The sequence below is a fragment of the Triplophysa rosa genome, linkage group LG8 (assembly GCF_024868665.1).
Source record: "Triplophysa rosa linkage group LG8, Trosa_1v2, whole genome shotgun sequence".
Classification (NCBI taxonomy): Eukaryota; Metazoa; Chordata; class Actinopteri; order Cypriniformes; family Nemacheilidae; genus Triplophysa; species Triplophysa rosa.
Window position 1 is genome coordinate 21,197,981 of NC_079897.1, and position 15,330 is coordinate 21,213,310.

The 15,330-nt window shown below is 39.8% G+C and overlaps 1 protein-coding gene across 2 annotated transcripts; it reads right to left on the reverse strand.

Annotated features, from left to right (window-relative positions):
• Position 1: 1 nt before the first annotated feature.
• Positions 2–15,180, reverse strand: tex10 (testis expressed 10). 2 transcript variants are annotated; one of them, XM_057339167.1, is made up of 17 exons: positions 15,082–15,180; positions 14,417–14,617; positions 13,820–14,337; positions 13,470–13,679; positions 13,133–13,379; positions 12,915–13,027; positions 11,072–11,331; positions 10,826–10,964; positions 10,531–10,700; positions 8,662–8,839; positions 5,103–5,191; positions 4,881–5,014; positions 4,275–4,376; positions 1,277–1,357; positions 843–1,012; positions 425–635; positions 2–217 (listed from the first exon to the last, which is right to left on the reverse strand). In XM_057339167.1, the coding sequence occupies exons 2-17, from the start codon at positions 14,594–14,596 to the stop codon at positions 107–109; spliced, it is 2,913 nt and encodes a 970-aa protein (XP_057195150.1). In that variant the 5' UTR covers positions 14,597–14,617; positions 15,082–15,180; the 3' UTR covers positions 2–106. The 2 variants fall into 2 exon arrangements, with proteins under 2 accessions (XP_057195150.1, XP_057195151.1); XM_057339168.1 differs by lacking the exon at positions 4,275–4,376.
• Positions 15,181–15,330: the final 150 nt, after the last annotated feature.

Consider the following 15,330-nt stretch of genomic DNA (forward strand, 5'->3'; position numbering starts at 1 on the left):
ATCAATCAATTACCACAAGGTTTATTTTCCTCATTTTATACAAAACAACTGTGTGTTTATTTAGGAAAAACAAACAAAAAGGTTGTAGCGATGGATACTGTAATGTTTAATACATTTCTCTCATGCCCATGTTGGCACGGGGACCAGAGAGCGTCACGCTGTAGCAGTACAACAAGTCAGTCAGCCACTGCTCTCGCGTCTCTCCGCTGTAGAAATGCTGAAAAGCCAAAACACAACAATGAGAGTGTATCCTAGATTTAAAGGGTTCATAAAAAATACATTTCACAACCAACTGAAGTCCCAACTATTGAAAATAATCTGCTTTTACCCGACCCAACAAATGGTATATGAAAGAGTGCATGTGCACAACCATGTAAACTTTATAGACAGCGAGGAAGTTTGTATAGTTTTCTATAGACTATACCGTCAAGTCCTGTATGATGTGTTGCAGAAGACTGGCATTGGCCATCATGTGGTTGCGTAACTGAGCGTGCTGAAGAAGTAATGACAGTATCTGTGCCAGAAGTGGGAGCTCTTCCTCACACAGGTCACAAACGCGGAAAGACTGAAGCACCAATCGCAGAAGCCTTGGTACAGCGCTCAGCGCGGTGAAACATGCCTCCCAAACCCTATCCCTAAAGGAAAGAAACACAAATTTAAAAACAAAACTAATGGCAAAAATTGAACATTTCTTATTTCTGCCTGAACTATTAATTTTATTACAACAACCCTACATATGTATTTCCGACCTCAGCAATACAATTGCTATATAAATTGAAATAAGTAATATTTGCAAATATGTGTTACAACATGTGGGTGGGTGCATGCGTGTTTGTGCACACCTCTTGCGGGTGCTCTGCTCCAGTTGCAGCAGGAGATTGAGCATGGTCAGGCAACAGTCAGACAGGAAGTGGAGGAGAGTGTCGCTGGGCAGGAAGTTGATATCCAGTAACAGAGGAATACACCTCAGAACTGCTGTACACAAACAGTCGGGCACCACTGCTAGTCCACACTACAAAGAGATCGGATAAGTCAGAATACACACAATGACCTACTGCTGGCACGGGAATGTGGTCCGTGTCCAGTGGGGATTTGTATTGGCTAAACCCCGTAAGAAAATACGAGAAGAATCCAATTAGAAATTATGACATTTTAGTTGACATTTTAAATTCAAGAATTGAACTGAAATTTAAATAGAAATGAAATATAATTGTCATTTGAGAATGGTGTACATGTAATAAAATAAAATAACAATTAAACAACATTGGTAACTCACCAGATTCTTAATGATGGCAGTCTGTATTACATCAAAACACTGTGCACGTGATCCCAGAGTTTCCAGGCAATGACACACCTCCTACAAAAACAGTGTAGTCAAGTTTCTTAAACAAAACGGATACAGTGAGGGAAATAATTATTTGATCCCCTGCTGATTTTGTAAGTTTACCTGCTTACAAAGAAATGGAGGGTCTATCATTTTTATGGTAGGTTTATTTTAACTGGGAAAAAAACGGGAAAAATGTATATAGGCACATAACCAATCTGTGGAGCCAGAATTCTTGCTGGTTGGTAGGGGATCAAATACTTAATTCACTGACTGAAATGCAAATCAATTTATAACCTTTATATAACATTTTTCCCCTGAATTTTTTTAATATTCTGTCTTTATCAGTTAAAATAAACCTACCATAAATATGATAGACCCTTCATTTCATTGTAAGCAGGCAAACTTACAAAAGCAGCAGGTCTTCTCAGGTTTCTCTCACTGTAAATTGGGTGTCAACGCAAATCTGCACTGATGTGAGAATGTTCAAGGTGTTTAATGGAGTAGTTATGTATATGAAAAATTCACTTTCAAGTTGTAGCACACCCATGTAACAACATGAGGGTGAGCCAATGACAGAATTTTCATTTATAAGAAACTATGTAAATTAAAATATGTTTGAAATTTTGAAAAAAAAAATTCTATACATTTTCTACATACTGATTTGAGAAACTAGTCATCAGAAGAAAAATTCAGTGAAGTCATTTTACGGAATGAAAGATAAGATGTAATACAAATGAAATCCCAGTCAACAAAGAATGTACACCTTTGAATTATACATTTACATCTGGCACATATGGCTGAAGTCAGAATCCAACAGGGAACAAAGAATCCTACACACCATACACACGCACTTACAACACCGCTGCGCCCGTTTAGTCATAATAGAAGTTGACACTGGACAGATTAGCGGCGGCCTGCCACTCTGAACTGATATTTTATGAGCCCAAACAAATAAGTGTGTGAGTGTATGTGAGAAATCAAATAGTGCTAATAGCGTTAGGGCAGATTAGTTTAAATGAAAGATGGAGCGGAATGTCATTCAGAGCAGGTTATTATCAGACATTAATCAGACTAACAGTGTTAAGAACACATTACACATGCTTTAGATTAGACACGCCTGATTGGCAATAAAGGAAAGGACCCCCAGCAGCCACACGCTCAAACACACGCAACGTTCAAACCTGATTTGACGTTAATTGCCGAGCTATATATCTGGTAGTGAGAATATCTGACAAAGTGTGAATTTCATTTAAAAGTGTGACTATTGGAGATCGCATTGGGATTACCAGCACACTTTTGTTTCTTTTTTTACGTTTTAGCACATTAAGATGTTTCAGCAGAGCTGTGAACAAGGTGCTAAAATGTATTATTATTAATAACTCCTGTGAATTCTGTTGTTTGGCATATTCCAACAATGCAAACACTTCAAAAAGTCTATCCAATGAATACTTTTTAAAATTCATTATTTAAAAGCTTAGTATTTTAGTAAGGCGAAAAGGGTCATTAAAACGTTTGCTTCAGTTTTATTATCTAAAAGTTTGTTTGACGTTTTTGAAGAACTTAATGTTGAGGGCTTTAAAACAGTGGTTCTCAAACTGGGAGCCCCAAGATGGATCCAGGGGGGCCACAGATTTTTTGGCATTTTATGAAATATAGAAATTTATCATAGATTTTATGCAATCAAACATCAGAAAAATGACACCACCAACCAAACGAATTGTGTTTCCAGCATTGTATAACTGAATGTTTTTGGTTTAATTAAAATTCTAAATTTAAGATTATACGTCTTTATATGGGGGGGCTGCAAAGCGATGCACTTAACACAAAGGGGGCCTTACAACGAAAAAGTTTGAGAACCACTGCTTTAAAATACAATCTTGAATTAAGCTCAAGGCAAAATATAGCGTTGAGAGAGAAGTGTGCCTGTGTACATGAGACTGATTTCACCTTATTATTAAAGGAAATTAAAATCTTATTACTCAAAAATAAAAATTCTGTCATTTATTCACACTCGTGTCGTTCAAAACATGTACATGACTCTTTAATCTGTGGAACCCAAAAAGAAGATAGTTTGAGAAATGTCCCAGTGATTTTGTGCCCATGCAATGGAAGTTAATGGGGACGGATGTTATTTGGCTACCAACGTTCTTCAAAACATCTCTTTTTGTGATCTGCAGAAGAAAGAAAGTCATACAGGTTTGAAATGATAGAGTAAATAAATAAAATAATGTTCATTTTTGGGTGAACTATCACTTTAAAGGAGTAGTTCACTTTCGAAATGATGATTCTGTCATCATTTACACGCCCTCTTGTCATTTCAAACCTGTATGACTTCCTTTCTTCCGCAGAACATGAAAGAAGATATTTTGAAGAATGTTGTTAACAGCCTCCCATTCACTTGCATTGGTTACAACAGACGTGAATGGGGGGCTGTGTTGTTCTGTTACCAACATTTTTCAAAATATCTTCTTTTGTGTTCTGCAAAAGAGAGAAAGTCATACAGGTTTGAAATGACAAGAGGGAGAGTAAATGATGACAGAATTTTCATTTTGAAGGTGAACTATTCCTTTAAGAGCCTCACCTGCTGGCATCATCTCCACATCCCCTCTCATTACCTCTCGCTTCCACAGAGATGCCAGCCATCCCTTCATACGTGTCCTGTCTGAGTGACTCAGAAAATGAAAGTCCGTACAAAATTGCGCTTGAAGAAATTAGTTTGTCTTAGTCGGGTGTGCATGAGGGTGTAGCAGTGGGAGGGGGACGCTGAGAGTCAGACCCTCGCCCAAGGGCGTGGTTTTGTTAGGTTTTAATTTCCGTGTAAAATGTCAGCTGGCGATGGTGTCCGCTGGCTGGCATTAGCATTTGCTTTAGCCAGGAGCGCTCTGATAACCAGCCCTTATTGAAATATGGAGACACCTACACCGGTGCGATGCGATAAACCTCCCACCTGCTCAACAGACTGCCTCTCTCCGGAGGGAAACTCAGACGTACTTGTGCGTGGAATATCAACCCGAGTGGCCCTGGACTGATTGAACTGAACATCTAGATGCTTAAAGGAATAAAGGAGTTAAAACTAATGCACACGGGTGCGCTAACACTGTGTATGAAGTGTATGAAGCAGCCAAATAAAAACAAGTACAGATGCACCATAAACATGAAACTAAACTCTGATTGGCTGTTATTTTGTTGCGTATCATTTAGCTTTCAATGAGGGGAAAATTGTCACATGTAAATTCTGCGTTGAACCCAGTTAAGCCGTGTAATGTGAATGAAGCCAGCCGACAACAGACAGATAGAATAACACCAAAGCAGCCAACCCTCAATGATGAATGACTGACTGACAGAAGCCAGAGTCACTGACAGAGCAGATGAGAAATAAAAGAGACGCTCACGGGGGACACGACGGATGACAGAAGGATTAGAGACGATCACCACTGACTGACAAGAGAACAACTGACATAACACAAGTTGTTGGACTGAATCTGAAAAAAGAAACTGGCAGATAAGACACAATAAAAGAGAGAGAGAGAGAGAGAGAGAGAGAGAGAGTCACCTCCACCACATCCCAATGGTGCAGGAACTGCTCCAGGGTGGTGGCAAGCACGCTGAGCGGAGAGAGAGTGGACGAGGGCAATAGACAGTCTTCATCTGTGTGCTGCAGGGCCTCCAAAGTCTCCGAGGAGAAACCTGCAGCAAAGCATCATGGGAATGAGATCAAGCTTGTTGTCAGCAATCGTATCATTGAATGGGACGTCTGATGCGAGCGTCTGTGCACCTGTTAGCGTGGTGAAAAAGAAACTGAGGTAATCGACATCCTTCACTGGCACATCCTGTGAACCGCTCGACCAGCCACTCAGAGGAGACCTGCGGGGAAGCACACATGCATTACTGTGCAGCGGGCAGGCACTGATCCGCTCTCCCGTTACAATCTCACACTGTACCTGTGTGTGTGCGCGCGTTTAGTGAGAATGTCAGGCTAAAAATACTGGCCATCGGAGATCCTCCATTTCCTTTGAAATCAACCTCCCGCCACAGCAGCACACACCCTTATACTATAGACTCAATCACGGCCAATATGACAGACAACACACTGGGTGAACCGAGAAGCTTTTAGAACATTCCATGTGCCTCCAAGAGTTTTCCCCCGTAACTGCCTACATTCATTAAAACTTCCACCTCCAGTAATCATCTATACTTCAACCATTTCAAAATTATTTTCCGTTTGAATTGTCGGAATTGACTTTTTATAGGTATGCATTTAGGTGAAATGATCAGTTTTGTTTCATTCTGTGAATTTATTTGCAAAAAAATGAAAACTGGAGAAACAGGGCAAAATAACAGAAAAGATGCTCTGTATTTTTTCAGACCTCAAATACTTTAAAGAAAACAAGTTCAGATTCACTTTTTAGCAATAGTAACTTTTGGTTAATATTTTTGGTCAAATTAACATCACTTTTACAGTAATCATATTTCTACATGTATTTAGGAAAAGTTCAACGATTATTTTTATATGATGACCTTGATTTTTATGTCACTCCTGAGGTTTGATTTTGTTGAAATTCAACAGACACTGGACTGGAAGGATCACAATACATCTAGAAATACTAATGTGAAATGAAAATTTGGAATATATATTATTATATATATACTGTATATATACATGCATTTTGTTCAAACATTTAAAAGCCTATAATAATGACCTAATAAAGAAAGTATCTTAAAAACGTAAAATAATTCTGACAAACTTGAGCAAACTGGACAAAAAGTACAATTTCTGTAGCTCACTTTCCTGTAGATCATTAAGCAAACGCCATGGGTTCAAACTGTTCAAATGAATAGCTTAAATGCACTATGCATTTACATTTATTCATTTAGTAGATGCATAAATGTAAAATATAAATGCAAAATCTTTGTGATATTGTAAATACAAATCTTCCGTTTTCAAGTTTAAAAGATACTGGACATGTACTTTGGTCTGTAACTGTGCAGAATCACTAAGGTATACGAGTAAATGAAATACAGAAAGCGGGGGAACCAGGCGGCCAGCACCAAGAACTCGAGGTCAAACCAGCATGAGCTGCATTTGTGTTGCTGTTCTTCTCTCTCTCTCTCTGTGTGTGTGTGTGTGTGAGAGAGAGTTCAAGGCTTCACTGCACATTGATGGCAAGATATTGTTAGAACTGAGCGTTTCAGTCATGCTTTTCTGAGAAGGAAATCTGAGAGTGTGTGTGTGCGTGTGTGTGCGTGCATGCATGTGAAGGAGTGACTGTGTAAAAGCTACTCAAGGACAATCTACACAGTCCCATGATTCTCTCTTCAAGATGTGCATCAGTCTTGAGGCCAATGAACGAATGAATATCTGATCTTTCAGCTGGTTTGAATTCGTTACTCTTGTGATCATAAAACAAGCATGTGCTGGATTTCCTTAACACACAACGACTGGCTTACATCCCATCAACCCATTAGTTAAAAGGGTTGAAAACACACTCACGCATGCACACAAACACACGGTCACTAAGAGATGCATTAAAAAAAGTGCTACAGTTTGTATGTCCGTATGTGTGCACATCAACTAATTTAACACAAACACACAAACTCACAAAAAAGTTTAGCAACACTTTCTGAACCTGATGGCCACTCTTCATGAGTCTTGCTACGCTGATGTGATGAAAAGGAAATTCTCATGAAGGACAGAACTCATGAAAGGCATGTCACGCAGTCCAGCTACGAACAGAAGCAGTGTTAAGTGATGCTTCGGTTCTCATGGTGGAATTCTGTCACCGATCCAGACTGTTTAAAAAGCACAGTCGCTGTTCATTTGCTTGCCATAGTGTTCCGTTTCTGAATTCTGGTGTGACTTTGAGCAGGGAGCCTGAAGCAAAACTCGGACACCGATATGTGTCTTGCCGATTAGTTCCCGTTTCATCAAAAGTGTAATACTGCCCCCTGTAGGCATCACAGCACTCTAGCATCAGCTTACTTTTAACCCCTCCGCTCTGTTTTTCTGTTCTCCTTATGAGCAAACAGAGAGCCCACATGAAAGGCATTGTGTGCAAGACACACTCACACATCACGCAAGGGCTCATGTAACACTGTCGCTGTGTTCTCAAACATCATTCCCATTAGGATTTGAGGAAAAAACACAAATAAAAGAGTGGCTTTAGGCTAGTGACTAAAAACCACAGTGGGGACACAGCATGTCACAAAGATACACATGCAAATGTACTCACACAAACCCTAAGGCCCTCAGCATGCAAAGGAATTCACCAAGGAATGTTCTGTCGATTATCCAGCATCTCATCTGCTTACGTAAAGCAGGAACACTGAAGAGCATTTTTACAGCCCTCGTGAAATTATTATTGATTAAAGGGATAGTTCACCCAAAATTAAAAAGTATATTATTATTTGTTCACCCTCATGTCATTCCAAACCTGTATGACTTTCTTCCTTCTGCAGAACACAAAAGAAGATAGTTTGAAGAACGTGGGTAACCAAACAACATGCTCCCCATTGACTTTCATTGTATGGACACAAAACCACACATCGTATCATATCAAAAATCTGATTCGCTTTACATTTTAAGTAAAGCAGTACAGAAACCTGCCAAATAATGGAGATGAAATCTGGCAAAAATCTAAAATAAGACAAACCTATGAGGACTGACACTACTTCTCAATTTACATTAACTTCATGTATCTCCTGCTGCTAGCTGTCCACAGCTAAAATAAACCTGATTGCTAACTTATTCCATTTACAAATAATGTAAACAAATATGTCTCATCTTATAAATAACAACCCTGCAGTCTGACCTCTGCTTTACTTCACAGTGACTCGTGGCTCAGTTCTGCCCCATTACAACCAATCACGGCCAATCCGAGGTAAATGGGGGAACTGACCATCCTCTGACCGGCACAGTGCTTGGCTGCTTCTGATTGGTTAAATTGTTTGATTCTATTAGCAGTGAAAACTCAGAGGTCGCTGTCTCCTCTCGGCAGTCAACGAAAACAGACAGACATTCTAAACATATCAGACAGACACAAACAGCAGCTTCGCTTCAGGGTTGAGCTGCACATGCATTACCGGTCTGGTACAAAATACCTCATTTATTTATTTTCACCTTTTTGTTTGAATCATATTTCAGTGTCACTTGACTCACAAGGCATCAATTTGTCAAGTCAGAGAACTATACTAAAACAGAAGTGAAACTTACACTAAAAGTAAACCAAAAAATATAAAAAAATAAGTTCACTACATGTTCAAATAGTGACCATTAGGTCCATGTCTAGGGACATGTGATAGCACGAGTGTATGCGGACGTGTCACTCCCATCATACCTCAGGTGAATAGTGCGCATAAGTGTGGTGGCCAGGCTAGCTGATACTCTTCCAGCGTTGCAGACCTGACTAAGACATGAGAGAAGCTCTGGGGGAATCACCGGCAGGAAATAAAGAATCTGAACAAGCTTCTTCTGGGACTCCACAGGCAACACCACCACACAGCCATCCTGTGGATCTGTAACATTGATGAATAGAGATATACAAAACAAACAGAGAGAAATATTAAAGAAATGTAATATTAAATTAAAACTTTTTGATTTTTTTAAAGGATGTTTTTAAGAAATACTCTTTGCTTTCAATCATACAATAAAAGATCATAGTGACCAAAAGAGGTAAAAAAGACCATTAAAGCCTGTGACTTATGCTATATATTCCAATATTTCTACCAAAAAAACGATTTTTTTGTCATTTTTACACAAACTACTTAAAAGACTTATTTTACTGAAAAACAAAAACATTCTCATAATTTATAAACGATTAAATTTTAAACAATTCCAATGTGTCCCTTAGGAAGCATTAGAAAAGAGTTGTAAGGTAAAACTATTAATATTTTTTAGTGAAATTAAAATCTATAAAAGAACTAACTTCAAAATGAAGTTGTATACATCTGGGAGTAAATAAAAACTGTTTTCCTTTTTCAGTAAACTAATCCTTTAAAGGGGTCATATGACACGGGTAAAACGAATATTATCGATTGTTTTAGATGTAATGCAGTGTGTATACACGATTTAAGGTTCAAAAACGCTGTATTTTCCTCATACCGTGCATGTTTGTATCTCCTCTTTGCCCCCAAAGCTCATCGCTCTGAAAAGCGAGGTGTGCTATGATTGGCCAGTTAACCAGTGCGTAGTGATTGGTCGAATACTGCAAGCGTGTGACGGAAATGTAACGCCTCTTACCGTATTTGAAACATCAGGTTCCTCTTCAATTGTACTGACAGGTACGCCCACCTTACTTGCGTATACATTTGGGCGGTCTTAGTCAAATCATACCACAAACTGACGTGGATTTGTGGGGGTGTGGTTACACGAGGCGTTTCAGGCAGGTCTGGGTGAGCATTCGCTTTTACATAGAATGCATCTTTTGTTCTGACACTTCATTTTTGTAATTTTACGTGTCTAATACATGCATGGGCAACTTATAACACACCAAAGACACAGAAATCGCGCCATATGACCCCATTAAAGGAACAGTTCACCCAAAAATGAAAATTCTGTTTTCATTTACTCACCCTCAAGTTGTTCCAAATCTGTATAAATGTATTTGTTCTCATGAACACAGAGGAAGATAGTTGTTAAGATTGTAGGACAGCAAATGGTTCTGGGGCACTTTTGACCACCATTGTCATTTTTCCTACTATGGTTGTCAATGGTGGCTGAGAACTGTTTGGTTACAAGCATTCTTCCAAATATCTTTCTCTCAGAACAAAGACATTTATACAGATTTGGAACAACTCGAGGGTGAGTAAATGACAAACATTTTTTTGGGGTGAACTGTCCCTTTAATGCAGTAACCAACACTTCATTCTAAAAGCAAAGAAAGTGCTCCCCCTTGTGACAAAAGTATGACACAGCTACTGCGCAATGAGCAGGCATGAATGTATGTCTTTATTTTCTGTGTCTTTGAGAGAGACAGAGAGTTCTGTCCTGTCAGTGATCACAGATAGACAGACATTATTAGCCGCTGACGCACTTTGCTGATGTCACCGCATACAAAGAGAGCGCTGTGGTCCTGAAACACAACACTACAGAGACGCCGCCGGTCTTATTCTCTCTCTCCCAACCAGCCGAACTCTTACACAAGCACAGGCCTCTCACGCACTGAAGTGCGCTCTACGGTCATTTATTTGTGAGCATGTACGATTACCATAAAGACTGCAGGCACGTTTCTGCAGAATGTTCAGAAGGTCCTTGTTGCCCCTGGCGGCAGCCGACTGCACCGTCTCCAGAAGATGTGCGGAGAGCTGAGGATTCCTACTGCCTAACTGAACCAACTGCACTGGTAGTGATGCCAACCAGCATGCCAGAATCTTACTCCTGTGTGAGAGAGAGTTCTCATTGTAGGTATAGTTTCCTAGTATGGTTTGGTTTCGGCCTGCAGGTGATATTATGTCACACAATCCACCTCGGATACAGTTTGCTCATTTTATACAGGTATGTACCTGGCAATATGAGGGTGGTTCTGATGTTCTTCAATGTAGAGTTGACTGAAAAAGCTCAGCAGCAGTGTACGGACGGTCACACCGAGGTTCCTCTGCTGGTACTGCACATACACGGCCTGCAGGAGTTCATCTGTCACCACTGCAAACACAAACATACATATACTTTAAATACAGTAATCCATATCTCAACAACCAGGCTTCTCTCATATATGCTGTACAACAAAAAATCTTCCACCAGGTTCTCACCACGGCTGCGCTGGGTAACAATCATCCTCCAGACGACTTCCAGTAAAGCTGCCAGGTGCTTTGAGCTCAGCTTGCTCCCACTGGACAGTGTCTCTTTAATGAAATCTCTGATTGGTCCGAGCCAGTCTGCATCTTGACCCACTCCGTCACTGCAGCCCTTAAGACTGAGAGTCACCATAACTTGGCACAATGTGACGTTTAGGGCCAAAGGCTCCACATTGCCTCCAGCGACAGTTGCAACAACTGCCTGCTGATGAAACCTGAAGATAACAAACAGAGCAAAGTTTTGAAAATGCACTAAATCCACAATGTTTACACACGTATGTACATGGAGAGACATGTATAGCGCATTTATTGTCAATTGTATGTCACCATCAGCTGAACTATTGCAAGGCAAGGTTATTTTAGTTGACTAAAACTTTATAAACATTCCTGTTTATTGAAATCAAATAAAATATTGGCCTTAAAGTTATAGGAAAACGTAAAGGGGTCATATGGCGCCAACACGTGTTTTTCTGTGTCTTTGGTGTGTTATAAGTTGCCCATGCATGTATTAGACACGTAAAATTGCAAAAATTAAAGTGTCGGAACAAAAGATGCATTCTATCTAAAAGCGACTGCTCACCCAGACCTGCCTGAAACGCCTCGTGTAACCACACCCCCACAAATCTACATCAGTTCGTGGTATGACTTGACTAAGACCGCCCAAATGTATACGCAAGTAAGGTGGGCGTACCTGTCAGTACAATTGCTTTGGAACCGGATGCTCCAAATATGGTAAGAGGCGTTACATTTCCATCACACGCTTGCAGTATTCGACCAATCACTACGCACTGGTTAACTGGCCAATCATAGCACACCTCGCTTTTCAGAGCGATGAGCTTTGTAAAAAATTAGTGTGTTTCAGAGAGGCGGGGCAAAGAGGAGATACAAACATGCACGGTATGTGGAAAATACAGTGTTTTTGAACCTTAAATCGTGTATACACATTGCATTACATCTAAAACAAACGATAATATTCGTTTTAGCCCTGTCAGATGACTCCTTTAAACTAAGTGAAAAATTGAAACGTTGCCTCAGAAATAAACTGACAAGTTTGAGGCACTAAAATGATAATAACAAAAACTAAAATAAAAACAAATTAATCTTATATAGCAACATAAAAAATAAACAAGTACATAATAAAACGACAAGAGCATTTATCAAAATTGATAAAAAATTCTAAATTAACATAGAAACTAAAAATCTAAAAAAAGCTCATTTAAAATATTAATACAACTAGATAAAAAACTATAATAACTCTGTAAGGACTCCAAAAATAAATTTCTTAGTATTTTTATCGTACTTTACAGTACAAATATCTAAACGCTCTTAAATCAAGATACATGTTTTCAGACGTTAAGTGAGATGTGATACCCAAGTAGAAACCTGAGATACAAGTCTCAGGTTATTTTGTATTTCAGCATAATTTTAATTAAACTTAATTTCTTAGGCAATTTCGCAAATCTTGATTTCAATCTTTTTGGTATTTTATTTGTACTAAAAAACTTTTATAAAATGTTGCATTGTGCACACAATTCTCACTCCTCATGACAATAGAAAGTGAACTGAATCAAATTTGACCATCCTAACAATTACACACTTAAAATGGAAACGCATAATTTGTGCAACCAGAAAGGACAGTTGTCAAACTATTATCTGTTTCCTGAACAGTTTTTTCTCCATCTCTCGCCGTCATTATTTTTAACGGTGCTACAGCTTTGACCCTTTATCATAGGCTTGCCCCCCTGACATCAACAACTGCCTTTCACACACATGCAAACTGTCAATCTTGATAGATCACCTCTTCCCGTCAACTTTTTTCTTATGTCTTGCCACTTCTAGCAGACCATACGGGAAGTTCTTCATGAAGTGATGTTTGAAGTCAGCTAGGTACGTGTTCCGAAACCAGGCGTCCTGCAACACACCACACAAGTGAGGTTTGTGAGTTTTTGTGTTCCCAGTTCCACACTATAATTTTAGCTGTATGACACAGACTTGTGCATGTATAATTGTGTGTACCAGAATGTCCTGTTGGTCTCCCTGTGGGGTGAGTCTTCTGAGTAACTGAAGGATGGTCAGAATCTGGAACATAAGAGCCATGGACTCTGGCGAAAGCAGGTGACCACTGTCCGTCTGCACGCGTTCTCCACCTGCCGCCTCCACCCAGATCTCCAGCAGGAGAGGCACGAGTGTCCCCGCAAAGCCTTGCACGGTCTCAGCTGAATTTAGATCTTTATTCATTCCAACTGCCAGATTAGAGTCCGGCCTATGGAAAACCAACATAATAAGGGCTGCACATGTAACATTCAGAGACACAGTCAAAGACAAAGAGTTACTATAACAATATCAAACTTACCTTAACCGATATGTGGAGTGTGGGGTGGGCGTGGCTCCAGAATGTTCAAACATTTGTATTCTGCCCTTCCCAAACGCATGCTCTTCCCACTTCACCTCTATAGGTGTCGTCGAGCTTTTCTCCCCAGCCCACATTTCAAGAGCATTCCTGTTAGTCATGCCTTCCTCCAGCGGCCTTTCCTCAACCACCGCCTGCAGAAAACGGCTCAGCCTGCAGCCATGCATAAAATAAGAATATGACCAAAACAACTGAACTATGACTTGCAGACTATGAGAAGTGTGCCTTTGAACCTTCTCAAAACAAAGTAATGTGGCCTTTGAGGAACATAAGAGTGAGGAAGACAAAATTACCTAAGCAGCACAGTGAGTCTCCATTGCTGTGCCGTCACAGAGCGATTTGTATTGAAGGACAAAACAAAGCGTCCTTTCGATGGCTTATCCTGACCCGTTCCGCCCTTTTTGCCCATTCGCCTCTGGGAGATGAGCTCGAAAAAATTTGCCAGCAGAATGTTATGTCTCTGAGACAAAAGTCCAGGAAAGTGTTCGAGCAGCACGTCCAGGACCCGGAGAGCGTCCTCTTGGATACTTTCTGAGATATGAGTCATGGCACAAGTGAGGTGAGCGCTAAGCAGGGGGAAGAATGGTGCCACGCGCTCGACGGGGATGCACTGAGACACGAAGCGCAGCAGGCGCACCGCAGCCGCACGCACGGTGCCGTCTTTGTCTGTGAAGAGCGCGGCTACCTCTGAAAGAATCGCCGACGTATGCTGTTCAACCAAAGTGGGGTGACCTGACAGCAACTCCCGTAAACCCACCAGAGCTCCCTGCTTGACATTACTGTTGTAGTGGTGTAACTGGGACAGCAGATCCTGAAGAAAAGACACAGGGAGTATATGATGTAAAAGTTGAGAGGAATGATAAGGATTGATAGGAAAATTAAGAATGTACCTTAATGTTGAGCTGCCTATGTGTGGTTGGTCCTGCATTACTCTGCTTCAGCTGCTCTGGCAGATGGATGGCTTTGGATCTGAAGTTGACGTCTGTTGCATTGTCTGCTTTCGGCTTCTTTTTGCCAACCTTTAGCTTAACTTTCTGGAAATCATCCTGCCGTTTTCGCTTTTTGGTCATTCTTAGTTGAAAGAGAATAAACTGTAACCAAAATAAAAGATGTTAAGCGTCATATTATTTAAAATAAACGTTAATAATAGCAAGATAACAGAAATAGGTAAATAAATAAGGCTTTATTCGACTATGCTTTATATTAAAACCACTTAAAATATACACATAAAAAAACGGGCATTTATGAGACTTTCACCACAACAATCATGCAAACAGAGCACAATTTTGCATATCCCAGAATTCAATGCATTTCTGTAGCAGATGTGTACTACATGTGTATGACGTGATGCCTACACCAATCTAACGTTAATTCTTTATTGATGTGATGGTTAACTTACTCTTTTAATTAGTAAGCATAAACACAAACACGTAACTGTGTAAAATCATAAAGTTTCGATCATACAAGATCAAACCCATTACACTAAGGAATACACTTACAGTTTTAATAAAACATCACAACAGACCAACAATTTAGTTAAGTTTATTGAACTAACCAGAGGCGATCACTCGTGTTGCAATAGAGTCTTTTGAGGTCCTTCAAGCTCTGTGGAAGCGCTACCATAGCGGCTAAGCATGTGCCTGATCAAATTATGGACAGAAACGCTTTTCTTGAGCATTCACAATTTTTTGCATAAATCGGACCATTCAAAAATGTACAATTACAAATTTAGTGTTGCTAAATATAAAATAGCTTTATAATTGCTCAAATATACGTAGGTAAATCTAACTTAAAATATTTTATG

What these genes read in the sequence shown, in the direction of transcription:
- tex10 (XM_057339167.1), bottom strand. Translation starts at nt 14,596, where the DNA reads ATGACCAAAAAGCGAAAACGGCAGGATGATTTCCAGAAAGTTAAGCTA. An exon ending in AGAGGCAGTCTGTTGAGCAG is followed by an intron (nt 1,358 to 4,274) that starts GTGGGAGGTTTA and finishes CTGTTTTTGTAG; the next exon opens with GAGGTGTGTCATTGCCTGGA. An exon ending in CTGCCATCATTAAGAATCTG is followed by an intron (nt 1,013 to 1,276) that starts GTGAGTTACCAA and finishes ATCTCTTTGTAG; the next exon opens with TGTGGACTAGCAGTGGTGCC.